Source organism: Fundulus heteroclitus, chromosome 12 (assembly GCF_011125445.2).
Source record: "Fundulus heteroclitus isolate FHET01 chromosome 12, MU-UCD_Fhet_4.1, whole genome shotgun sequence".
NCBI lineage: Eukaryota > Metazoa > Chordata > Actinopteri > Cyprinodontiformes > Fundulidae > Fundulus > Fundulus heteroclitus.
The window spans coordinates 30,390,306-30,418,038 of record NC_046372.1 but is presented as its reverse complement, the minus strand read 5'-3'; the positions used below and the strand labels follow the sequence as shown (position 1 = coordinate 30,418,038).

The window sequence follows — 27,733 nt, the reverse complement described above, 5'->3', positions numbered from 1 at the left end:
TACAAGCTTCCACAGACTCTTACGCACAGTTGCAGGCAAGCAAAAGCACTTCATCAATTCAAAGGATGGCTTACTCTCCTCTAAAAGTTCTGTTTAAACCAGATACTATTTTATATATGCATGCGTGCGTGTGTGTGTTCCACACTTTCTCCTCAATTACCACCTTTTGGAAAGTGAAAGTTAAAGTAATTATCTTTCTGTTATAATGCACTATCTTATTAAAATGCAATCACATTTATGGAAACTAACAGGATAGTCTCCGAAGAGACATCCTTTGTCCTTTACCTTATATTGCTAATTATTTGTTTTGAGTCACATTGAACAGTTTGACACTCAATTAACAGACGAGTCTCTGTTCTCCATAGGCCGTGTGTTTGTTTATTTCCAGATATTATTTTTTACATGCATAGGTATGCTAATTAGTAGAAATGCGGGTGCTTGTCAGTGTGCTTGTGTGTATATTTGTTTGGGGGGAGGGGGGGAGTAGCATTGCTCTGGCATTGTGTTGAGTTGCTTTAGAAGATACAGGTGTTTCCAGTCAGCGGGGCTCCGTGTGGAGAGCAGCCTCTTGTGGGTTTGCGTTGTTGATTTCTATTGTGAACCAGACAGTTTGATAGGAAATCAAAGCCCTGAATCAATGTCCCAAGTTCATTAACGGTTGCCCTTTTCTGGCCTGTACTTTTACTATTGTTCACCGCAGCCTTGGATAAGCCCTTACATCTCAGGTTAATTAAACATGTCTTCCAGTTACATGAACCTGGATGTCTGTGTGACTGTATACATACAGATGAGAGTGATGTGAGTACACTAGCAGGTGTGTGCATGTTTTTTATCTCCTGTCTCTTGTTGCTTTTTTTTTTTTCTCCCCCCTTCGACCTTCTTTTAGTGTCTTCCTATTTTGCCCTCGCTGGTGTTTGGGTGGACGATCGATTCAGGAGTGGGCTACAAATTAAGATTTAAATGTTATGTCATCCCCACTATTGAGTTTTACATCTGGGGCATTTGCAAAATGCAAGACTTATTGATCTGCTGAAGTGTGGCTTTTTGTTAAAGTTACCTTAGGCTAACACCACTTTTTATTTTTTTTATTTTTTTTTCCCATTTTGGCTGGGCCTAGGGTTAAGGACTTAATATTTTAGTGTAAAACTGTCAATACAGTTTATCAAATGCGAATTGTTTTACTGGTTAGGTGAAGCCAGATTAAATATATTTCTATTTCTCTCATTGATATAGATCTGACATCTGAGTTTGTTTTTCTCTGTTAAAGGAAAACAGCTCCTCTGAAGAACATGTGCTCTACGTGTGGGACCACTTTGTGTCCAAAGCCGCTGCCAAGAATGTCTTCATTATCGCCCACAGCTACGGAGGCCTGTCTTTTGTTGAGTTGGTAAGTGTTTTAGTTTTCCACCTGCCCTTCTTACCTCCCAATAGCTAAAGACATATTAAGATGAAGTATGACAATCTTCTTACTCATCTACAAACTAGTTTCAGGCTTATAACTTTACATGACATCCTATGTCAATATTATTACCTGTGTTCTTTTTTCTTCTTCATCTACCTGCACTATATTGCCAAAAGTATTCACTCACCTGTTCAAATAACTGAAATCAGGTGTTCCCATCACTTTTATGGTCGCAGGTGCATAAATCAAGCACCTAGGAATGCAAAATGTTTCTACAAACATCGGTTAGAGAATAAGTCGCTCTCAGGAGCTCAGCCAGTTTCAGAATGGTACCATGATGGGACGCCACCTGTGCAACAAGTCCGGTGGGGAAATGTCCTTGCTCCAAAACATTCAGCAGTCAGTTGCTGGTGGTTTCTTAACAAAGTGGAAACAACGGGGAATGGCAGCAACTCAACCACAAAGTGTTAGGCCACGTAAACTGAACCAAGCATCTGGCAATCTGGGTTTGGTGGTTCCCAGGAGAACAGCACTTGTCTGGCTTTATTGTGCCACGTGTAAAGTTTGGTGGACGGGGGATTCTAGTGTGGGGTTATTGTTTTATTTTTTTCGTTGGAACAGTTTGGAGTTGACCCCTTTCTCCTCTAACATGACTGAGCACCAATGCACAAAGCAAGATCCATAAAGACATGGATGAGAGAGTTAGCTGTGGATGACCTTGACTGGCCTGAACAGAGCCCTAACCTCAACCCGATAGAAGACTATTGGGGTGAATTAGAGTGGAGACTCTAGATGTATAAGTGTTAGGAACGTCGTACGAAGACGGCTGATTTTTTTTTACAGGTTTCTCAAAACATTTTGCATAAATTTTAATGTATACACCAAAACCTGAGTGTTGAAAATTAATCAACAGGCGCCTCAATAAAGTATTGATTTAACGATGTGCTAGCATATCCTACCCAGTTCTTGCATCTGTTTTATCCTTTTATTTTTTTCATCCTTGCATATTTGATTATTTAGTTAAATTGTATGCTATATATGTGACAAAATGTGGATTAAGATTTGATATTTCAGATAATCTGTAAAGCAAAATTTATTATTTTCAAATAGAGACATTAAAACACAAGTAAATGTGATGAGTTTAGGTTGTGAAAGTTCAGCCTCTGTCAACAGACTCACCCATCGCTGTCCTTGGCCTCTATCCAGCTTCTTTCCACATCAAGAACAGGATGAAAGATGGAGGTTTTGGATAAGTTAGGATGAGGATAATCTAGTTTTAAACTTGATCTGCTGCAGGATTTGTAGATCTCTCTGCCTTAAGACAGACAGTGGAAAGGTGGGAGAGACGTGGATTTGATCGAATCATTGGTGCACAGGGAGCTGTGTCAAGAAAAAAAAAAAAAAAGTTTTGTTATAGAGTCTTGGCTTTATAACACTGCCTTCCAGCTAGAATGGACCTACAGTGAGTGCTTAGTTGGTTAGGCTTCACTTGGAATCCATGAAAGCTTGCTCTATTCTGTTTCCAAATGGTATGCTAAAATACAAATTTTCCATTGCCATATTCCATCGTTACTGATGATAATTTGGTCATTAAGTTTGGTATGTGCAGTTCTTCTTGAAACTTTTGACACCCTTTGAATGTGTTCATGTTTCATCACTGTGCAATCACAACCCTCAATGTATTTATTGGGATATTATATCATATCCTAACACCTGAGTCCTTCAAATGTTGAACCGTGTCAGTTTAGCCTTTGTAACAGATGCTCTGTGGGATTAGGATGTATAGACATTAGAGGTCAAATCAATACTTAAAACTGTTTTCTGTCACGGTGTGATAAAGAGAGTAATGATGATGTCATATGCAAGTGAACATGGTATGCACCATATATGATGACGAAGGGTTGTTGGAGTATGTGCCCACACCAACGCTCCTTTCTTCTACCATACATCCTGCTGCCTCGTGTTCCCCAAACAAACAATGCACATCATTTATTGATGGGATTCTATAAATGCATGAAAAATACCTTAGTGTGCTGAAGTTCTGATGTCGAATAGCGGCAGACATCTTGTTAATTTCTTTAGCTTTTTCATAAACATTTGTAATACCATTACTTGAAAGCACTACACTTCATTAGCTCTGCTAATACATTGCTCTGTTTGTATGTGACAGCTTCTTCGTGAGCTGAGAGCCGGGCACAGCCTATTCCTGTGGTTTGTTTGATATAGGGGGTATACTGTTAGGTTCACTACTTGCCTTATTATTTGGGAGATGGCTTTCTTCTTCAAAACGAAGGGAGGAGGAGGGTAGGCAGCACAATGTTCGCATGGGTAGTGGGGAGTTAAAGATTTGGACCTGTCCCACCGGTGTTCACAGGGCTATTTTCTGTCCGTTTCTTTCACCTACTCTTTTTTTTGTTTTGCTATTTTGTAATTTTAATTTAACTGCTAAATATTCATGCGGTGTTTTGTCTGTGACAGACTCACGTTCTCCTGGGTTTTCTCGCTGTGTGACGAAGACCATCTATTCTCTCATTTGAATCTTTTGGTTTCTCTCTGTTTTCTTCATATTCTTTCTCTCTTTGTGTGAGCGTGCAAGCACAGACTTCAGTGAGGTCTTTACTTACTACGTTTATGCCTTGTCCTTCACATATGAAAACCTCCTTACAAATATGCATGTGCAATATGTGCATATAAACCCATAGCGTATTAGATGTAATGTGGAGAAGAATCTAATTAAAAATGTATTTCCACTGCTGTAGACAAAATGGTTTAAATATGGTGTTGTGGGCTTTTATATGAGGATTCACTAAGCAGCTGCTGTCTGCTGGGGGAGCGGCAGCACAGAGCGGGACAGGAGTAGACTGGTCAGCAGGCCCAGTTAAGTTGTGGCCTGTCCCCTGGACCCCACATTGGAGGTGGGGGAGAGGAGGACTTTGGCCAAACAATGCATCTCACCTCCTCTGAGACGCTGTTGGCGCGCTGAGCTGCTCCCTCAGCAGCAGGCTGCGGCTGCCACAGTGCAGCAAAGATTTTCACTCCAATCAGCAGTGATACTTTACAAAAAAAACTATAAATGTACAGTACTGCATTACATATTTCCCCTCATTTATAGCTCATCCTTCTGTGTTATATAGTGTTCATATTTGTTGTAGATGATAGTGTTTAATTTTTTTAATTTTGCTTTCTGTCTTTGTATTATTTATTTTAATGATAATTTCCTTTAAATTATCTTCCTAGATGTGCACTTATTACTCTGTATGTTGCCACAACAGTTCAGTCCCCCCCCCCTTTTTTTTGGATGAATAAAGTCTTATTCTATCTTATTTTAAAATCATCAGTTTCCATTGTGCCGACTGTGTCAACAATCTAGGACTTCTCTCCCATGTAAAATAATAAGATAAAACCAAGTGTTTTATCATACCAAGTGTTTTCCAGGTATGGAAATATGGAAATGATTTCTGTCCGTTTGGCCATCTATCCTAAAATCGTTCATTATCCATCCATCCATCCATCCATCCATCCATCCATCCATCCATCCATCCATCTATCTTATTACTTTTTTATTCACACTTCACATATGACGTCAAAAGGAATTGAGTCTTAGTAAACCCCTTTTTTTGTAAAAGTATATAATTTAGAGACCAAATTTGTGTGAAAACAATCTATAGATGAGTCATAAGTACTGGTGTCAGTCCTTAAAAAAAGACTCAGAACGGTTATTGTTCAATTCTGCATTGCAACTTCTGTAATCTATTTTAAAGTTTTAGCCCCTCACCACAAGCTGTTTTTGTTTTGCTAGTAAATTAAAAACATCCATACTTACACACACACGCAAGATTAGCATGTTAAATCTGAAGTTATAAAGCCGCCAGTATGAATTTCTTTATTCTTATTGTTATGCATTCCCTTATCCACTCATGCCAGTACAACTACACACATATACATTATATATGCACACACACAGTCTACTTAATTGAGGAAAAAGTGGTCCAGTGAGATGCAATGGGATGCGTGTGCATGAGCTGGCAAGTGGTGAGCGGAGCCTTTTGGGATGAACCATTTGACACACGAGAAGACCCAGATAAAACAAGCTGTCTGTGGGTTAATTACGGCTCCCCTTTGCAGTTAATAAATACGTTTCTGATCAAGCACATCAAAAGGCCCAACATTAATTTCTCCTGCTTGCTCCCCTTGCTGCAGAGCATGTTAGCCAGTGTTTAGAGCACTCAAGTGTTTCAATGCAATTTGATTCTTTTTAAACACTTCACAGTGTGTGCTGACTAATTATAGACACATCAAAGGCTAACAAACTGCCTTTGAATTGGAGCAAAGGCAGGTAAATAGAGAGTAGCACTGCAAGGAATGATTGCTGGCTAGTTCTCCAGTTTAGCACATTTGTCACTTGATATAAATGCATCCATCCATCTCTGGTCTTCTCTTTTCCTACCTTAGACCTCAGGCCAGCATGTTTTTTTTTTTTTTTTACTTTAGTTCTCTTAGCTGCAAAGTTTGAAAGAAACATGTATTACATTCCCTCAGTTGTCAAAAGCTGTTTTTTTCAACCTGTAAGACGTTAGTCCCCAACAAGTTTACCAGGTTTTGGACCAAATGTCACCTCTCTTTCTCATTGTATATTGAGCGCATACACGTGGCAAACATTACCTGATCTCACCTTTATATTTTGCAGTTGTACCTCATCCCATGTGTCCCAAGATCAAATTATGCCAGTAAATCTAAAACTAGTTTTGTTAGACTGAGAGCCCTGGTTGCGTATTTCAGATTTTAGTTTATTTTAATCTGCCTTCATCACTCATTCACAGAAGTACCGATTTATCTCAATTATAATTTTATCAAAAGGTTAAATTTGGATAATATTTTATTTCAGTAATTCACTCATTTACTTACAAAACATATTTCATATGTATTTAACAATACAAACCTACAGCTAATAAACCTCGAAATTTAGTTTTCAGAAATGTAGAATATTCATTAAGGGTAAAAAAAATGCTTGTTTTCAAGATTATTGTTAGGTTTTTGCCACATTATTACAATAACATGTTATGCAATCATACACAATAAAGGGAAGACTGATTTCCAGACAACTGACCCACATTCATTGACACCCACAAGTTACAAAAGGCCATTGGGAAGGAAGCTGGCTCGCAGAGTGATGTATCCAAGCATAATAATGGAAATCTGAGAAGAAGGATCAAGTCTGGTAGAAAAATGTGCACAAGCCAAAAGAATAAGTGCATCCCTTTTATTATGTCCCTCCTGAACCCCAAACATCAGACGTGTCTTACCTGGACTGAGGAGGAAAAGGACTGGACTGTTGCTCAGTGGTCATAGGTCCTTTTTTCAGATAAAAGCAAATTTTGCATTTAATTTGGAAATTAAGGTCCAACAATCAGGAGGAGGAGCAGAGAGGCATAGAATTGAAGTTGGCCGACATCTAGTGTAAAGTTTCCACATTTTTTGGTGATTTGCAGAGCCATTTCATCTGCTGGTCTCAGTGCACTGACTTTTATCAGCTCTAAGACATCTACCAGGACGTACTAGAGCACTCCCTTTGCTCACAAGATTTTGATTTTGTTTTCCAGCAGGACTTGGTACATTTTGCCAAAAGTACCAACGTCTGGTTTAACGACCACAGTATCATTGTGTTTAATTACCTGGCAAACTCACCTGAACTAAACCCCTTAGAGCATCCAAGGAGTATTGTCAAGATGAAGACAAGAGATATCAAAGTCAATAAAGCAGATGAGCTGAAGGCCGCTATTAAAGCAACCTGGGCTTCCTCAACACCTCGGCAGAGCCACAGGCTAATCTATGGCCCGCTGCAGAAATGCAGTCGTCCATGCAAAAGGAGCCTCGACATACGTGCATACAGTGTACCATACATGGACATAATTTTAAGCAGGCAGACATTTCTGTTTTATCAAGGCTTTTTCATAGGTCTTACATGATATTCTAAAAATCTTTTGCAAGAGATTTTTACATTGCCATTAGCTGTTAGCCATTATCAGCTAAATTCAAAGAAATAATTTCTAGAAATATATACACTTTGTCTATAATGGATCTATACAGAAGGCCTACATATGTTTCACTTCTTGAATTGAAATTCTGACATAAATTAACTTCAATTTACTTTCTCATTCCCTGAGATGGATCTGTGGACCCATATACCCATAAAGTGGTGGTAGTTACATTAAAAAATGTCTAACTGTCTGGCTGAGAAACTGAAGGCAGAAACTCACTGGATAGGACAGGGCAGGATTATATAATGTCTTATGTAAGAATGCATCTGTCTCCCAGTACAGCAAAGTATGGATGCCAACAAGCCAGCCACCACAGCAGCTCCTCAGAAACATAGTTACAGATTTTTGAGTATCCTGTGTGAACACGCTGTATATAAACTCTGCATGCTTGCCGGAAAGCTGTCTGCACAGTTTCTCTGTAATGCCATCTGTTTGGGCTCAGTCTTCGTTCAGTTGATGTGCAGTTTTTCTTTGGCATCCTTGGTTTTGTTTGTGTAAGTATAATGTGTGCTGTGGCAGGTGTCAGATGTGAGATTGCTCAGGTGAGACAGGTGGGGGATGTTTGTCTCTTCAGGGAGTCTCCAGTTTCCGTTTTGCTTAATTGTCAAATTTACAAGTTGTACTGGTAGTTTCAATTAGTTAATTTCACTTGTGTTCCACTTTGTATTTTCTAAACAAGGTCAGAGTCATGTCTCTATATAATGACAACGGTTCAGTTTTAATCATTCATTAGCTATACCACTTCAGTTTTATATCTTTGGTGCACATGTATTTACACTCCAATTCCACTCTACCTTTTTTAACTTCTAATTGATTTTTTTTCTCCTCCAATCTCTCGCTACTATTCAAAACAAAGCTTAGAGCTTGTTGTCTTTGCAGGATTCCAGGGTCACAGGGTGCCGTGTAACTTCCTGCTGATCTCTTAATATTTTTTCAACAATCCTTCTTTGCAGTTGTCACAATTTTAGAGCAACCCTTCTTACAATCCTGCACAAAACCTGGTGTCCAAAAATTAGTTACCATTGAAAATAGATAGTGCTTTAAAAGTATAAGTGTTGGTTAAAACCTGGACTTTTAAATTGTTAAAATTTCCTTAAGTTATTATGAAAACATTAAGGCACAGGGGCATTGGCGTTTTGGACGGTTTCTCCTAACCAATACAAGGAAAGTGTTAATTGACCACCTGTTTTGTGACATTGTCGCTATGTTTGCTCTCCAAAGTCCTGCTGCTACATCCTGGTTATAAGCAAAAACAAATGAAACACAAACATATATGTGGTTTTACAATATCTAATGTCGAAGTCAATGAGCAAACAAGTTCACTTTGCTAAACTGCAGGCATATCACTTTTACTTGTCGAACTACTCCACATTGATGTCTGTTCAGAATACTTTGTGAGGAGTAGTGCAACCTTCACCTGAGGTCATCACAACGCAAGGAAGAAAATCACTTAAGTTTGTTGCATATGAATGCTCTGAAAAGCCCTTCATTTAATGCTGTATGCTTGTGTCGCCCGCCTTGGAAACTCTTAAGTGCTTGCCAGTCTATTGCCTCTGGTTTGTTTTTATCTCAAGGTTCTCCATAGCTGCGGGCATGCAGTTTCAGTGCGGCTTCCTGTATGCATCCGTCTTTAGACGGTGTTTGTGTCTGCAAGTGGGCGCACCCATATTGTATGGATCTGTATTTGCCTAATTCCGCGCGTTTGCGTGCACGCACGTGCAACACAGACGCGTGCACGTTTGTGTCAACCCTGGCCTGAAGACGCCTCTATCGTCCTTAAGCAGAGCTGCTCGGTGGAGAGCAGCTATCAGAGCCACATTAGGGGGAAGCAAAGGAGGAGAGAAGGTGAGAGACAATGATAAATGGCTGGGTCACACTAGCAGAAATTAGTGAGAGCCGTATGCAAAGCTGTGGCGTTTTGTTTGATGTGAAACAAAAGGACCACCATGACTAAAGTGCCTGCCAGCCTTCACAGCAGGGCAGCAGCCCTCCGTATATACACCAAGCAGCGATGACTCTGTGTTTGAATGCGCGCCTGTGTGTCACTGCACACGCATCTGTGCGAGGATGCTGTACTGCATGCATACAGTGCATTGAGCTGTGTTCGGCCTGCGCCCTATTTTATGTGCATCATGACTGTCTGTGTTTTTGTGCTCCGCTCATAATGACACACAATGCCTGGCCCTTTGTACAGTCTGAGGAGACACGGTTTCTTCGTCAGTACAGCTACAGCATATTTGCTCTATTAAGCGGCTGAAATATAGCCGTCTAATTTCTTTGTGAATGAATAGGATCTTAGAGAGCGGCTCTCCTCTTAACATAAGGATGTAAATTGAACTGTTTAAATGTCACGGCTAGCAGGCTGATTTGATTTGAATTGATTTGCTTGTTTCTTGGGGAAAAAAAGGACCCCCCCGACACCCCCTCTAAACCTTAGCCGCACTGGCTGCCACAGATAGACCAAGGTCTTTCTTTCCACCTCAACAGCACATTGTAGGGCTCCTGAATTCTTCTATCTGCTGTGATTATGTACAAATGGCCTTCATTTGCCATCCATTTCAAAGCTGTAGTGCTGCATTGTGACTAGAGGCAGATGATGCAGACCAAATTACAGCGGGTTTGCTGCCTGAAAAGGATACTCGCACAATAGGCTTTGTGAAGTATTCCCTTCAATATGTCGCCATTATTCTCACCTTTGTTGGTGTTTCTCTCTATGTTTCGGGAGCATGTTTTTTTTCGGTTTCTACCTTGCATTTCTGTTGCCAGAGAGGAGTCTGGGATTAAAAATACTTTGCACTTCTTGTTTCTTATGCTATTCTCTTAACATGTAGACGACTATAGGTGTCTCATTTACCTATTTGGGAGAGTTTGCTACAAAACAAAAACAATTTCAGAGCAGAAACCTTTTTTTCTTTGTTTTACATCTTCCATTCCAACATCTGAATTAGGACATATCTATAAAGGTTATGTCCACTTTGATTTATTTTTCCATATGGCAACAGAAAGTACTTATCCAGATGTAATGATATGGACATTTTGTATCATGAATGTTTTGTGGACTTTTAACATGGTTTTCAGTACCACCACTGACAGTGACCCTGTGCTCAAAAAAAGCATTAAGTGCAGCTTTTTTATATTCACTAATAGTTTAAAGGTATCATTAACTGAACTGTGCTTTGTTGAATCTGTTCACTTTAAATGTATCCAGCTTAAGTTAGACTAGTCTAAGTATTTTAGACTTTGGACTAGAGCTGATCAAATACATATAGACTTCCATTTCAGGTTGGGCATACAAAAGATTCAGTGCAAATGGTAACTCTAGCATCGTTAATGGCTAATATTTAGCCAGTTTTTGTACTCTCACATTGTGTACGAGTTTTGTGTATTTAATCACCATCACAGTTTTCCTCTGCATATTCAAATTGTTGCCCAACATGCATTGTTTAGGCTTCTGTAGTGCTTATTAGCCCAGTGTTGTTAACTATTCCGATGAGGAGGCTTTATTGGTCCATTTCATTGGTGTAACAAGGCAATAACTCAAAATCTGCTTCTTTTCTTTTAACAAAACTACAAGCATACATCCTTGCCTACTTCAGACAGAGTCAGATTATTTTTATGAAAGACCACTAAAGTTCTCACTAGGTCTAAGCTCAAAAGGCTCCAAACAGAAACATGTTTCCATGGTGATACATCTTGAAATTATTGCGTCTCCGACAGGTATTCTTTTTCTTCAACAGAAGTGAAAAGGAAGTGCAGAATCCATCTGTCCTCGGTGCATCGCTTTGCAAAGGCTGTCTAATCTCTCTTGTCCCGCTCCACCCACCTTCCACCCCACCTCTTCACAACAAGCCCTCTTTCGCCTTTTTGTGATATAAGACGCCGAGCTGGATGAAGTTCATTTGAGTTCAGTTAAATCTTCAGGGATTCATCATTACATATTTACTGGCTGAGGCTGATCTTGCTGTAAGGTTCTACCCTCGTCCCATTGATCTAGTGCGCATGTTCACTCCTGAGGTTACAGGACGTGCTTCCATTTGCATAAGGCCCTGGGCAAGGTTCTTTCCACCATTGATTGGCCTGTCCGTGAGCGCCCCGTGCCTTCTCACATTGATCACTTTGTTTTTTTCCCGGAGACAGTGCTACTCAGAGTTCAGCTGCAGCTCTGGCATATCAGACCTGCCGGAGGAAGAGAGAGCGGCTGACATGGAAAGGGAGGGAGAGGAAGAGGAAAAAGAAACGGGGGCAACTAGGAGTCACAGCACTTGGATGAAAAAAGTTTGAAGCCAATCTTCCAATAAAGTTAGAAAAACACAAACAAGTGAAGCCATCCTCACCTGCCACTACCCTCCCCAAAGCATTCCTACTAAAATCAAACATACATAAATGCAGATTTTTTGGGATTTCTACTAACATATATACGGAGATCATAAGCTTTAGAATACTTTATTAATCCCAGAGAGATTTTGGGCTACAGTCACTGAGTTTAATTGTGCATCTGAAGTATAAAACATATGAAACAGAATCAATCATAGAATACAACAGAAAAACTGTTTTGTGAAGAAAAAGTATAAATAAGTGCAAGATAAAGTTTTGTTAGGGTCCTTCAATCAGATTTAAGTACAGGCAGCACCATGTTAAATACATATAACTATCTGCATCCTATTTTAAGTGGAAAATACTTTACAGAAATCAGTACACCGGTACAGATGTTTTATGATTGTGATAGTAGAAAAGTCTGATGCCAACAGGTAGAAAGGATTTGCTGAACAAAAGTTGCAATTTTGGAATGGTATGTTTCATTTAAACACTCTAAGTTAATGTTTCATACTGTATTATGTGCTAATATATAGTTTAGACAATTAATGACCCTTGTGTAATTATCTATGATGGTTAAAGTGGTACTGCAGGATTACCGTATTTCCAAACTCAAATCACATGTTTAAACGTCGTATGTTTGACAATAACATCAAGCCCCGTCTACATGGCGTTAGTGGTGGCGAAAGGCTCAGACTCCCATGATGCATCTCTTCTCTTTGTTCCTGCTTTGTAAAAGCAGCGTGCCGCTTTGTCTGGCTTTCCCGTTCCTCCTGTCTCGTTGGCTCAGTAGCGAGATCTCGCTCTCTTTTCTATTTTTTTTTTCTCGGTCTTTCATTCTCGTTGGGCAAGCTTTGCCAGGTTATTCCACTCTTCATTCATTTATTTTCTGACATCATCTCTAATAAGCAAACCAACACTTTTTAAAAACAAATATCCAACAATTTCCTTTTGTTGGTCACAGCGGTGCTATCTTCTCTTTTATAATTTACCTCTTGATCCCATATCCAAGTGTTTACAGTCGATTGCCCCTTATTTTCTTTCTTTCATTCTTTCTGATACATTTTCCCTCTCATCTACAAGCTTCACATCCAATTTGCTACAGCATTATTCATCAAATCTATTAGTCCTTCTTGTAAACCTGACCTCAGTCTTTCCTCCTTCCTGCATTTCGACCACCAGGCTGAAATTGTGGCCTTACCCCCCCTTTTTTTTTTTCAGTTAATATCATGTCAAATTTCAAGAACTCTATTTGTTCTCTGTTGGAATCCACAGCGTTAAACACACCTCTGCAAATATTGTTTTTCGCTCCGTCTGTCCTTTCACTCTCACTCACCCTCCATTGTCTCGCAGTCGGAGTTGCCGCCGTGGCATTTCCCCACAATTCACCTGCTGTGTCTGGGTGTGCCATTCGGTTACGACCTAGGTCACCTTCAGCAGAGAGGGAATACAAGTGCTTGACACAAGGTTTGAATGTGGTGAAGATGACATGTTGACAGCTCAAATTATTCACTCGTCACGTGTCAACCCCCCCTACCCCCACTCCCCCTGGTTAATTCTTCCATTAGAAAGAATGACAGGAGAGGAACTTTGGCTGCGGGGTTACAAATAGTCACATACTCATCACGCAAATTCAACTCTTTGAATCCAGCTTTCTTTCCCCTGCAGTAAAGTGTGTGAATGGTGTCATTCTGTGGCAAGTGTGTAAGAAAGAATATATTTTGGTGCTGAAAGGAGCGAAAGTGTTGTTTCTGAAAAGCTGTGACGCGCAGCTGAGCCATTCCTGGTGCAAATGTCAGTGAACTTAGTGACTTCAGGGTTGAAGTTTAAACCCTCTGTCCCTTCATGCCATCTCTTGTCTTCTGTTATTCCTTCTTCTTTCTTTTTGCCCTCAGATTCTACATCTGCATCCCTGGACGCCTCCTTTTCACTGTGTTCCCGCTTTGTTTTGTCCTGGCCAAACTCTCACTGGCAGGGTCACACATATCTTGTTTATGTTTTTATTTATGCGTAAAAATCTCACGTGCAGATTTTGTGGTTTCCTCTCGGTTGATGTGTTTGAAGTGAATGCGCAGAAAAAGGGAGAAGTTGCATGTTTTTCTGCCCTTTAAGCCCGTGATGCACCATCCCATCTTTTCAGCTGCTCTACCACTTTCTATAGCCTTCAGTGCTTGACTTCTTTATGGTGTTTGAATTCTTTATGATGGTATTTTAGGGACTTGTTCTTGTTATGCACCTGCACTTAAACATGTGTAATTCTTAGGTTAAGGAAGTCGACAATGAAAATGCATATGAAGTGTTTTATGTGCCATTTTAAGGCCTTATGTGGTGTAAAATGTGACAGGGTTATGAAAGAACGTTAGCAAAAAGTGGAAGAGAGAATGAGAGCTGGCATGGAACCGCTTTGATGTGTTAGTTAGTCAAATATAGATCTCAAGAGAAAGGCCTTAGTGACACACATGCTATAGAGAAATATTTATATTTATATTTATTGTTTTTATATAGTTTTCCTTTTTTTTTCAATGTTTGCCTTGGTTTTAATATCTCCTCCATCCTCTACTTGTTCTAGAACATTTTAGGGTGATTACCGAGTCTTAAGATGTCCTGAAAAATCTTAAATTTAAATAGTCTTATCTATTTATTTATTTATGTATTCGTTTATTCATTTATTTATTTATTGTCTTAAAGAAGTCAAATGATACATCCAAACTTTCCTGGCAGGGTCTGAAAATGCTTTTAGTTCATCTGTTCATCAACCAATTTATTGCTTCTTGTGTGATTTTTGTTTTTTAATAGTAAGCTAGCGTTTACTCAAACTGGTTTATTTTCATGTATGTTTACAGTGAAGAGATTCTTATAGCATTGTCCGCTACAAACTCATGAGGAGGAAACAAGACTGCTAATCTTTAGTCTGTATTTGCCACAATATGATTTACAAACAGGAATTTCATTTGTAAATTAAAACCTACTTTAAGCATCCAGTATGAGTTTTCTGTTTCCTGTATGTCAGATGATCTAGGTGTAAGAGATCTGGATTTGTGTGCCAGCATCACAAAACATCTATTGCAGTCGGCTTATTTATCTTTCTAAAGTAAATCTAGTCTATAACTCTGTTATGCAAATTTAATTAAGGTATTTTTGGTCATTCATGTGGGTCTTAAATTTACATGATGATGGTTTTAACCATTTCAAGCCTGATCCTAGAAAGACTTCAAATAGTTTGACTTTATTACATTTCTAAATTACATATTGAACATTTACAATGGACTGAAGTGTTGTATTCTTAGCAAAATGTATTTCCTCCAACATGTTCAAGTCTTAAAATTTTTAAAAAATTCTGCAGTTTTTATTTGGATATTAAAAGTACAAATTAAAGTAAGACATCATATGCAGTGGTGCATAAAATATACTCTCTAAACCTAAAGTTTCACAATGGATGCACACCTTTTGTGATTCACATACACATGATATTTAATGTCACCTGCTGTAGCTATGCCAACGATGTACTTTGTGAAATGTTGACGCTATAGAGTTAAAATGCTCTTTAAAACAATCAGGTTACTGAAACCTGCGGAAATAGCTATAGGTACAGAGCGGCTGGTGCGTGCCTTTGCATTGCTGTCTCGTATTTAGCGTGCTTTCATGTCCATTCTGAACCATTCGTCTGGCCTCCTCTGTTGTGAGCTCACATGAAGGGCCTGCCTCCCCCTTTTTTGAGTTTTCTGCCCCCATAACCCTGGAAATTAAAAGTGTCTCAAAGCTGTCAGATAGTTTTGACCCCCACCACCACCACCACCACCACCACCACCACCACCCAGCCCAAACCCATATATCCCCTTCTGTTCCAGCTTTGTGTCTCACAGCATCAGCTCTATCCTCTGTCCAACGACACACAGCCCTCTGCCTTTTCCTTCCACATTTAAATTATTTCATCGACATGAAGCACCTTTACCCGTTGCCTTCTTCCACCTGTCTTATATTTGTTTTTGGTTCCTGGCACGGATAAGTTGATTTGCTCTGAATTCTCTTTGATGAAAACACTAGGGGGCACTGCCTGTCCTTTGTTACCCCCCTCTTTCATTCACAAGGCTTTTTTTTTTTTTCTTGTGTCTTTTTGTAAGTATGTCTGCGTGTCCATGCATGCCCCTTCTGTTTATACTTGATTTTTTTTTTTTTTGTTTCTTCCAAAAGCAGGTCCCCTGTCTCTGAAGGGTGACACAGATCTGCCATCAGACAGACAGAAAGGCGAGCAGGCACCAGGGTCTCTGGTGGGTGCCACGCAGGACTAGTCAAGGGGCTCCTGTCCTCATCCCCCACTGTCCTCCCTATCATCCTTTGTTTCTGTTTGCTGAACCCAGGGGTTCGGGTTAATGAAAAGGGCTTGGACAACCGAGAGGAGCGACAGTCATCTCACAGTTAACTCTGCTCACCTCCAGCCTTCAGAGACCTTTTCTCCGTGACAGCCTCCCCACCATGTCGGCCTCTGTCCCCCGGGTCGCACCGTACCACCCGGCTGCCTGTTGGCTGCTGTAGCTTTGGAAGAAGTAGTGTTTGAGGCTTTTTTTTTTTTTTTTTTTTTGCGATGATGAAAGGAATGTATGAGAGCCAGTTCTCCAAGAGCCTAGCAACTTAGGCAGAGGAGCTTGATTGGCTTCAGGTCGGGTCAGGGAGAAGGCAGGCCGAAAATAAAGATCGGCTCCACACCCTGAAGTCTGAGACGGTACAAAGAAGGTGTGGATCTTTGTTTCTGCTCTGCAGCTTCTTCGGTGGTACTCTACTTGTTTTTTTCTTTACATCCTTAACATAAACTCAAGCCACACCTTGCAGTTTGTTATAAATGCGCTCCATTGTGCCCCCATAAGTCTTTTTTAATGAAGGAGTGTATTTTCAATGGAAACTTTGAATTATTGATTTGTTCTGTTTTCTCTGCTTAAGCAGACAGATGATATAAAGGGGGTTTGATGGTGCTAATTGGCAGCTCCCGTCCATATACAGTGTGTGATTGGTGGTGGGTTGGGGCTGGGCGAAGTGAAGCGCTGTTATTGTTTAGAGGTGTCAAACCCAACACAGAACAAAGAAGATGGGAAAAATGTGCTGTGTGCTGCCTTTCATTGCTGAGTGTAGCTACACACACACACAAACACACACACACACATACATACACACACATTGATACATATATATTTAACATTTGCATAAGTATGTATGCCCATAGACTGTCCATCTGCTCTCAAACGGTTACCTGGCATCATATATGACGGAGTTCTTCCCCGCTGACATGCATACACGCACACCGAAGCCTACTGCAGCACAGATGCATGGTCTGAGAAAGAAAGAAAGAAAAAAAAAGAAAATAAGTGTGAAAATGACAAGATAATCACCACATTCAAACTTACCTTCAGCTCAGTTTTAATGTCTCTCTATGTGAGATAAACTAATAAATAAATTTTCTTTTCAAATGCATCACACTGAGGGCCCCTAATTACCATAAGCTGACAGAGACCTGACAGAGGTAGCAGTAGTTAAAAGGTAATTTACCACAAGTAGGAGTTTGGATAGGGAAAAGGGTCAGTGAAATACCTCCCCTCACACACACACACACACACACATACACGTTTTTCCTCCAACGTGAGGACCTTTTTTAAGCACAGAATAGGGGCTTACACGTGGGGACCCATCTTTCTAAACAACCTAAAGACTTGGTTTTAGGTTTATAATTTTTTTAGGGACCTTGGAACATGAAATATCAACTTTAATGTAAAAATTTATCAAAATTAGAAAATTTTAAATCTGTCAGGTTTTTGGATCAACATGGGGACTTGGCCATTTCTGACAACCACCAGGTGGCACTGTTGGGTTTTAGTTTTAGGGAAAACCAAGATACATTCGAAGATATCAAATATGAGCAATCAGTGTTCTTTTAAATCAATAAACCACATTATATTAGAATTTTTTTATAAAAAAATATGTTTTTGTGATCTTTTTTACATCTTTTGGTGTGGCAGCATCAGAGCAATCAACCTAAAGAAGTTCAGCAAGCTGATTAAGAAGGCAGGTGCTCCTCTAGAACCTCTGGAAATAATTGTGCAAAGAATGGTTTTGCATAAAAATAAAAAATCCTGGATCCAAACATCCTCTTCATCAGACTGTTATACAACACCAGAGTATCAGGTTTCATTAGATTTCCTTTAATAAAGATCGCTACAGAAGATCCTTCCTGTCTACAGGCATCAGAATCTACAATAGTTCTTTGAAGAAACCTGCAGAATAGGAGCCACAACCTTCAATTTTTCTTTTGGGTTAATAAAATATTTATAAATTCTAATTTAATTAAGTACCTGGTAACCTTGTTATTGCTAACCATTAATACTGGACTCCTCTTTCTGGTTGTATGTAAGCCATTTTATTGAATAGATTTCAAAATTTCTATCTTATGGCAAAGAATACATACAAGCCAATATGTACAAATAAATGAAAAACTAAAACAATACCTATTCATCAATACGTATATATGAACATGCAGTTTTAGTTGACTTGACCTTGACTGCAACTGTCCTAAAAATTCAAAACTCCAAACAGAAGCAGCTTGGATGTGGCACTAACAAATGGCCCGTTTAATAAAAGGGTAGTAATAAAAGGTCAACGCTTACCTTCTTTTGAAAGTTTTTCGTTTTAATGCGTCTATGCGGTTTTTCACATAGAATTTAACTGCTTGCCATGTCCTGTTTTTGAGGGCCACTGGTGAGGCTTCAATGCACTTCATACACTCGGCTTTCCGAGGAACAGTTCCAAAGTTGATACAGTCCATGAGCGTTTTCTCCACTGCCTGGACTTCTTCTTGGCTCCACTTCTGTCTCTTTGTTTGTGATCGCTCTGAAAAATGAATAGAAGCACTTACGTTTTCTGCAATCAAAAAATATTTCCATCTTTGTGGCAGGGCAAATATAAAGTTATCACGAAAACATTTCTTCATCACAGTAGTACACTGCAGTAAAATTATTTTTTGATGAGGGGGTATTACTAGTGATGCTGACAACTATTCATGAATGAAGACAAGTATTGCCAGCTATTCTAAAAGCATTAGTAAATACAATAGAAAAGTCATTGTGCAAAGTATATAATAAGAAAAATTGATGGGGTCAAAGGGATGTTCAAAAAACAACAAAATTGCTCAATATATATATATATATGACATTTCCAAAGGATTTAAACAATAAGAAGGTTTCGGGTGAATTGATGGTGGATAGGTGATGGTGGGGGAGAAGAAATAAAACCAAACTATTGCTTGAGGGTATACAGTCAGAAGAAAAAATAAGCTATCTTGTGTAGAGACATCCTCATCAGGCTGATAAATGAGGGAAAACTCAGATTAACACCAAAAAGTGTTGTGAACTGTTCATTAATTTCCCAATTGTTTAGTTCAATTACAACTGGGGGTAATATTGGAAATAGATTTACATCTGTTAATGTGAAGTATTTAATGAATAGTGACAGCAAATGTTAGTAAAAATAAGTAAAGTGTTTTCAAGCCTGGCTTACAGGGAGAAAAGCTATTAGGACATTGGACCCGATGAGTGTTATTTTCTTATTATAACAATTTTTTTATTATGACAATTAGGGGTACACCCTGCAACAGACTGGCGACCTGTTCAGGGTGTACCCCGCCTCTCGCCCAGTGAACGCTGGAGATAGGCACCAGCAACCCCTGTAACCCCATGAGGAATTAAGTGGGTCAGAACATTGATGGATGGATATAACAATCAGAAGTAAAGTAATTTTTAATTTTGAGGATTGTCTTTCTGGAAACATTTTAAAAGATTCTACCCACTTATAATCAAACTTTGAAGAGAAATTACCTTTAGTTGTGTTAGAATTTCCAGAGACTTCAATGGCCACTGGTACCTCGTCATCTGATCTTTCTATTAAATGAAACAAAACTTAGTATACATGCAACTTTGAGAAAATCATTACGGGTCTCATTTATAAAGCGTGCATATGCACAAAACAGAGGCTAAGACTTGCATACACCACTTTCTATGAAAAGTTTCTTATTCATAAAACAGAAACTTGATGTGAAAATGTGCAATTCCTCACGCCAACTCTGACCCATGCATGCATATGCAAAATTTGGACATGGGGAATTTCTGATGCAGATGTTAAAATGGTGAGTTGCAGCCAAGCTGCTGGATAATTCCTCTCATGTGTTAAATATATCTACAGACTTTAATCATAGATCGACTCTATGCATGTTAAACTGTGGTGTGATATATGCTGGTAAGCCATAACTATACATGAGGACCTGTCACATAAACAACAAAAAAAGAACAATAAGCCCACTCAAATCTTAAAGCAAAGTCTGCACAATAACATTTTTTAATCACCTTTTACTTATCTCCGTGGATCACCAGGGTGTTGTGTTCCACAAATTAACAGATATTGGGACAGAATATAAAAAATAAATAAAACCATAAAATATTTTGTACGTAAAGCTGGGCTATTTTGCATTGGCACTGCTGGAACACTATAAAGATGGACAGAATTATGAGGCAACATGTGTTCAGGGATCACAAAGATTTCCTGATCCATGATGACTGGTTTATAAGCCCATTTAGACTGCCATAGTGCATTCTTCTTTTCTCTATATGCTGAACTGGGTCAAGTATTGGAGAGACCGACATGACTGAACCACACTCTCCCCATTCAGTTACAGTTGTTAACAACTCGGAGGGCCGGGAGTACGCTTTTATATCATGAATGTGCAAAAACATCAAGGTGTAGCATGCTAATTTTTGTTGTTTATTTCTTTACTTCCACCTTTAAATCCGACAACTTTTTTTCTTTCAGCCATGGTCCTCTCTATGCTGTTCACTGCATTAAGTGTAGTGGCAACATATTGCCACGCAGTAGGTCTAAATTTGTTTTTGTTTGTCACACCATTGCCAAATAGGATGTGTTGTCAACTCTCCACATCACCAAAACACCTATGTCTGCCTCATTAAAATAGATTTTTCCCCCGCTCTGTTCTTAGTGGTTGCCATGAAATAACATTAATCAGCTGGATCATTTAAATACACCTGAACATGAGGAGGAACCTTTTGTACAAACTTTGAAGTGCAGCTGGGATCTATAAAGTGAAACTATGTGCTTGTGTGCGCCTGTCATTTTTGTCATATGGGCGTAGACACACTTTTACTCCTTTTTAAATGAGACCCCAGGTACAGAGTAAACTGAAAACCTATATAGATTATATATAAATTATAGAAGACAAAAAGAGCATGCCTGAAGAAGAGTAATAATAACGGACAGTGTGTCCTCTAAAGGTCCAATATTTATTAGAAAATTACAATGTAATTTTATTTCTACTCAGAAAGTTTCTTACCTTTGGCTGAAGGCAGATCTTTGTTCTTTTCAACTTTAGTTGTGCATCTCCTTCTCACCCCAAACTGACCTAAATAAAGCAGGTCTATTAGGTAAATGAGCATTCAGCAGTAAGCAGTCAGTATGTTTGCTTTAAGACAAGCATTTTGAATGACTAATTTAACAGTTGACCTTCTTGCAAATTTCTTAATAGCACTTAATCAGAAGCTGCTGACATTGTAATCATCTAATTTTCACCATCAATAATTAGTTTGGCCCTGTTAGCAAAAGTTTTTAAAACATTCTTTCTTTTATGGATGAAGTCTTTCAATCATTAAGTTTCAAAGATCCCTATATTTGAGTAAAAACCAAATGTAAAAATTCAAAATCCTTTAATGGAAACTGCACTAATTAAGTAATTACAACCCTCCGGAATAGGAGGATTTTCAGGGGATTTTATTATATCCTTATTCACTTAAAGTGTTTTTCATATATCCACATCTCGGGTAGTGCTGGATGTGACATCAGTCAATTCAAGTCATCATAATTGAATTTCCAACTGTTTTTGGCCTCATAAATACGCATAAATACACTAACTAATCATTATACATTACATAAGGGCTTTATATCTGAATAATTTTTTGAATGATCATCTGCTGTATTATCTTAAAAGGGGAAGTCCGGTCAACAAGGAAAAATCAGGGGATCATTAACTAAAACTAAAACTAATTTGTTCGTGGTTATTTAATTAATCTAGCGTTAATCAATAAGAAAATAAAAAGCATAAATTGTATCTGGATCACTGTGTACGGGGGCGGCCATTATTGCCCAAATATGGGCAATGACGGCCGTCTGACATCATATCCTGTGACGTAGAATTGCGGAGAGCCAACGGCAGATCTCCGTGCTTTACAAGCAAACTCAACAGGAGCTGTTGTACACAGCTGCGTTCAGAAACAATTATTTCGGATTTCCAGAGGACTTCACCATTGAAATTTGCGAGAGCTATTGTTGAAGCAACAATGCTCACGTGCATGGCCGTTGGATGTTCCAATACATCAGGTAAAAGGTGAAAAAACATTAGTTTTTTTCACCTTTCCTATTCATGATCCACCATGGGCTGTTGTGTTGAAATACCTACTTGAAGAGGGAGGATTTGCCATCGTGCGTCTGGCGAGAGAGAAAACACGTCGTTTGTAGCCAACATTTGGAAGAAGAATGTTTTCAAGATTACATGAGAGTGAGACTTTTAGGTACGTTTTTCTTTTTCATAAGATAGAATTTCTGCTAACAGTTGCTTACCCGACCATAGCAGCGGAGGGATACAACACACTTGGGAAGAGTGCTCACAGGGGCGAATACCACTTAATTTATATGACTTTGGTGTTATTTTTTCTAAAGTCGCTTGTAAATTTAATGAGTTGCGGGATGCAGTTTTTTATGGGCTTGTTTCTGAAAGTGAAGTGGCTTGTTTGGGGTCTAAACTAAGTGACGATGAAATATCCCTCCTCCTCATAACGCACTGCAGCTCATCCTGACAGGAGGACAGAGTAAACTCGGAATGAGCCGATCTGTTTTCTGCAGTTACGGTTGCAATAACTGATGATAACTGCTAAAAGTATATTATGCGGTGCAGATCCCCATTTGAGCAGAGATTAGTTCTAAAGATGAGTTTTATACTCATCTTATAACATTGCAGAACCCAACCCATAAACCGTACTCTAATGCTTATTTGTTGTGTTTTTATCTCTCTAAAATGTAAAATTAGTATTAATTTAAATATAAATGCTTAATATCATGTCTATCTTTGTTTAAGGGGTTAAAAAATATTTTGGCATGAAAACGGGTATTTATTTACAAGGGGACAGATAGGGCATTGGGACTTGCTGAAAGGCCGATCCCGCGACCTGACGTCACAAACTGGGAGGTGGCAGTACTGTTCTTCACCAAGATGGCGGCCCCCATAAAAGCACCTTCAAATGAAAATTACTCTTAACTAAAAAAGCTTATAATTTATTGAACAGTATGTAATAATTTTATATTTAGAGTACTTTCACCAGTTTGAATACTGATTTTGACCGGACTTCTCCTTTAACAGCTGTAGCATTAATCACAATAATTTCTCAGACTACTTATGTTTTAGTCTATTTTCTTCAATGTTGAGATTTTCTTTTACATTGTTTTGAAGAGAAGTCTCACAGGATGAGATGCAGAGAGTTACAACAATTACACTGGCACTCGAAAAACAGCGATAAATGGAAATACCGACCCTCTGCAGCATTGACCAATTCAAACTTTTAGGTATTTTCTTTTGTTCAAAACTGTCATGGAATACTGCTATTGTTTGACATTTCATCCATACCTGATGATCTAGAAGATGAAGTTGCAGCATCCCTCTCAGTTGAGTCACCCTCCTTTTTAGTGTCAATGACGCTTGTAGATAAACTTACAATCACACTGTTGGTTCTTGTGAGCTCTGGCAAGCTCATGTCCTGGATTACTGCAGCTGGCGTTGGACCAAGGATGATGGAATCGTCACTCTCACTGGATGACTGTTGTGATTGCTAAAAATTGAGAAGCTCAACAGTTAATTAGCCCACCCCTACATGAAATGTAATAAGTAACAACGGAGCTACAAAGTTAACTTTAACTGTATCAAAGTATTTAGAAATTCCTAAGATGTCAGTTCTCAACAACAACAAAAATGCAAAGGGTCCTTGAGATTAAATTGGAGTTTCTGGATTTGATGGTCACTTGATCACTTGGCCAACACATTTTGTCAACTTAACATAGGGTGGGAAATAAAGCAAATACCTTGCTTATATATTTAAGACAAACCATGTAGCGAACCACCCTAATGTATCACAAATATTCCAAAACCTAAGTTTGCTATGATCAGATGTGCCTATAAAAAAACAAAACAAAAAAAACAAAAAAATTACCTTTGGAAAATTAGCTTTGGATTTTGATATCCATTACCAACTAATTCAAATCACTAAGTTTAGGTTAAAAGACTATTTGATCCAGCATTAGCTATGGTTTTCTAAATTGTATTTATTTATCTTTTCTATTTTGCATGGCTTTAGTGGCTCGCTTTTTCAACACAGTAGGCTGACAGGAAGGGGTCTAAATTTGAGTTGATTTCATAATTATAGCAGGTACAAGATATTTGAAACTCCTTTAGAAAAATATTTTACAAATCTTAAGTCAAATCAGCCTCACATACACTGGTACATTTTCTGAAGACAAACCCATAACAGTTATCTCTGGGATGTATATCACAAAAAAAGTGAAGCAAAACTAACCATTAAACCTTTTTGATGCAGAGCAGACGTCCACTCCTTTTCTTCAATTGCTGTCTTTACACAGGCCGCCTTATAACGAGCCTCACATCTATCAGGTTGTGCTCTGACTATCACGAGACGACGAGAGTGAGGCTTTTGGTCCTATAAAAACACAAAAACCAAGCATTTTTAAATGTCAACATTATAAAGTTAAAAAGACTGGAAACAGCAAAAGACTTTGGAGGAACTAAACCCTGATCACAATGAGAATGATGCACCCAGGTGAAACTAAGGCAAGTATCAGTGAGTCTAGTCCTACAGCAGCACACCTGATCCGAAACAAATGGTTCTCCAATAGCTTGTTATCACACATTTGTTAATGATCCATTTTGGTCAAGTGTGGTGGAGCAGGAAAACATCAAAAACGTGCAGGACACCAGCCTTCAGAGACTGGAACTGCTGATCCGTGCTTTAGGCATTTATCTACTCAACAGCTTGATCACAGATAGCTATATCATGTGTCTCAAACTGCTTGTGATCAATTTAAAAAAAAAAGTGAAGCAGTAGGGACATAAAAAATTAAATTTTTTAAATGATAGAGGTCTAAACAGAACTGATTTCCATCATCTATGATCTAGACATACTATCTGCATTGGACCTGAAAGGCCAACTTGGATGAAGACCTGTTTTCAAGATAAGGCTTCCGCCCAAACTCAATACTAAAAGCTTAAATCACATTTCAGGGAATTTAGACAAATCACATTTTACTCCAGTTCCTAATTCACACCTCATGACTCACAGTGACTCCCCAAAAGACAAAGAAACCCAAATCTTTATCATTCTACAAAGAATATACAGTCTGGTGTAATGTGTTCTTCGGGCCCTGTCCCAGCAGAAGCAACCATTTTAGCTGACCATGTCTATCATCTCCCATTAGAACACATGTAAACATTTATAACCCTTTTCAATAACACAAGCAGGCTTACTGAAATAACTTGTGTATTTCATGATCTCTGTTCTATTAGATTTGCAGCTTTCAAACTTTTTTTATTATTTTGCATTTGAATCCTTTTAGTGAGCAGTCATATTTAACAAAAACATTTTTAACTAGCTTTATTTTTTGCTTATTTTCATTAATTGTTGCTTTCATCTATATTTTTTTGCTTTACCTCAATAGGTGGAAAATAAAATGTGCATGCTTCTCAGTAGCTATAGCTCGGCTAATTTCAGCAAGCTATCCTAGTGAAACTCGATTGAAACAGAGCTTTTACAGAAGTGTAAACAGCGCTTAAAAGAATATCTAACTGTGTGCTATGTAGATAAAGGCATTTAGATAACAACTTGGAGTCCGTTAAAATAAGAGGAATCTTACCATTTTCTGTACAGCTATGTTGGTTCTCCTTCCTCAAGTGGTAGCATGAAGGTCTAATTTCCCTCCGTAGTTGCAGGTGTGTAGCAGTCATAAAGGAGCGCTTGATTTTGTCTCCGGCTCACACTGGAGTTCCCGGTTGGGTGCAAAAAGCAGCTTGCTGAGGCTGACGGCTCAGCCCTGTGTACACAACTAATAACACCTTAACTCTGCCTTCACAACTTTACCGCATATCAATTACTTAATAAAACTGAAATAAAAGAAAAAAATGGTAATCTCCCATAGTAATGCGTCTGGAGTGAAAGGTATTTTTTGTAATGGAGATTTTGTGAGTTTCACACCAGTTAAATCTGCTGGGTTTGATCATTTTGGCAAACCCTGGAGGGAGCGCTGAGGGGGGATGGGCATGGGTGTGGTGGGGACGTCAAATCTCAGGATGTGTGTGAGATGGCAGCCATTATAGAGACTGGACGGTGGGGCTACAGCCAGTGGCGGCTCCAGAGACTTATAAGTGTGAGGGGGGAATAAAAATGTTTTGATGGATCAAATACTAAAACATAATAACAAAAATTACATATTTGTTTTGCAGTTTAGTTAAATCCTAGGTATTCAGCTATTGTCTTTGTCTTAAATTAAGTTATGTAATGCTGATCCCATTTAGATCTGAGCTGATGCATAAGTGGACTAAGCAGCTGCTTAGGGCCCCCTAGTCCTTCCGGAGCTCCATAAATGCTTATATCGTAACACAGATCCTAGATCTAGAATTTGAACTTTTTTTCATGACAATGCTCTTAAACTCCCAGTCAGAGCACTCAAAACAGTCCTGAAGTGCATCATCCTTCAGTCTACACCCTCAACTGCTTCACTGTAGGTTTAGCTCTGATCAGCAGGGGCCTGTATGCAGGAATTAGCCTTGCAGAAAATCAGAATCAGACATATTTTAATAATTCCAGAGGAAAATTACTTTTGTTTCATGCTCCAGATATACAAACATTTATATATATATATATATATATATATATATATATATATATATATATATATATATATATATATATATATTATTGAACCCGTTTGCAAATATAGCTTCCAGACCCCTAATGTGAAATAAAAAAAAAAAAATTAATCTCCCACTTCCACGCTGGGGGTGTCTCAGTCAGACACCTCTCACCAGGAAGAGTGCCTCTTGCTGGGCCAAAGTGCTTGACTGGCCCCCCCCCCCCCCCTTCTGGAAATCTGCCTTACCACCATAGGCACAAGTAGAGCTACTACTGTTAAATTCGTATCCACCCCATACTGGAGACAGAACTCAAAAAAATGCCACTTATTTTAACATAATGTTAAAATTATTATTGAACCCGTTTGCAAATATAGCTTCCAGACCCCTAATGTGAAATCAAAAAGGCGTCTCCAATTAAGGCCTCATTAAGGTGAAAAAAAACAGCTGCTGGGAGACAAAGGAAAGAGCTACATGGGCTCGAGTGGGCTTGTTTCGATCATCTCGATTTACTGTTTCGTTTGGTACCAAGTTTGTGAGGCTGCGCCGCTGCCATGCCAACCGGTGGCAAAAACACACTTCTTTTTAGGAGGCCCTGATTAAGGCCTCATTAAGGTCAAAAACCAGCTGCTGGCAGACAAAAGAAAGAGCTAGATGGGCTCGAGTGGGCTTGTTTCGATCGTCTCCATTTACTCTTTCGTTTGGTACCAAGTTTGTGAGGCTACGATGCTCCTTTGCTAAACAGTGGCACAAAACACTGCTTTCTAGGAGGACCCATTGAGGCCTCCTCAGCAAGGTGAAAAAAACAGCTGCTGGGAGACAAAGGAAAGAGCTACATGGGCTCAAGTGGGCTTGTTTCGATCGTCTCCATTTACTCTTTCGTTTGGTACCAAGTTTGTGAGGCTACGATGCTCCTTTGCTAAACAGTGGCACAAAACACTGCTTTCTAGGAGGCCCCATTGAGGCCTCCTC

At 39.0% G+C, this 27,733-nt stretch overlaps 2 protein-coding genes across 4 annotated transcripts in view; one reads left to right on the top strand and one right to left on the bottom strand.

Moving 5' to 3' along the window:
• The window catches only part of fam172a (family with sequence similarity 172 member A), a 213,927-nt gene that overhangs the window by 103,597 nt on the left and 82,597 nt on the right, over positions 1–27,733 (top strand). The window contains exon 8 of the mRNA XM_036144419.1: positions 1,268–1,387. Coding sequence (XP_036000312.1) covers positions 1,268–1,387 — 120 coding nt within the window. The remainder of the gene's footprint in view (positions 1–1,267; positions 1,388–27,733) is intronic.
• On the bottom strand, positions 17,346–26,698 carry LOC118564951. Of its 3 annotated transcripts, none has more exons than XR_004932103.1 (6): positions 24,417–24,855; positions 23,474–23,675; positions 22,253–22,281; positions 21,134–21,202; positions 19,611–19,673; positions 17,346–18,627 (listed from the first exon to the last, which is right to left on the bottom strand). XR_004932103.1 is itself a non-coding variant. In XM_036144420.1 (6 exons), the coding sequence occupies exons 1-6, from the start codon at positions 25,768–25,770 to the stop codon at positions 18,401–18,403; spliced, it is 705 nt and encodes a 234-aa protein (XP_036000313.1). In that variant the 5' UTR covers positions 25,771–26,698; the 3' UTR covers positions 17,346–18,400. The 3 variants fall into 3 exon arrangements, 2 of the variants coding, with proteins under 2 accessions (XP_036000313.1, XP_036000314.1); XM_036144420.1 differs by lacking the exon at positions 22,253–22,281 and adding an exon at positions 25,768–26,698 and having other exon boundaries at positions 24,417–24,557; XM_036144421.1 differs by lacking the exons at positions 23,474–23,675; positions 24,417–24,855 and having other exon boundaries at positions 22,253–22,285.

Excerpts from the sequence above, each read along its gene's own strand:
- LOC118564951 (XM_036144420.1), bottom strand. Across the intron at positions 23,676-24,416 it reads TGCATCAAAAAGGTTTAATG|CAATCACAACAGTCATCCAG; the intron begins GTTAGTTTTGCT and ends CTCAATTTTTAG. Across the intron at positions 19,674-21,133 it reads AGATCTGCCTTCAGCCAAAG|AAAGATCAGATGACGAGGTA; the intron begins GTAAGAAACTTT and ends TTCATTTAATAG.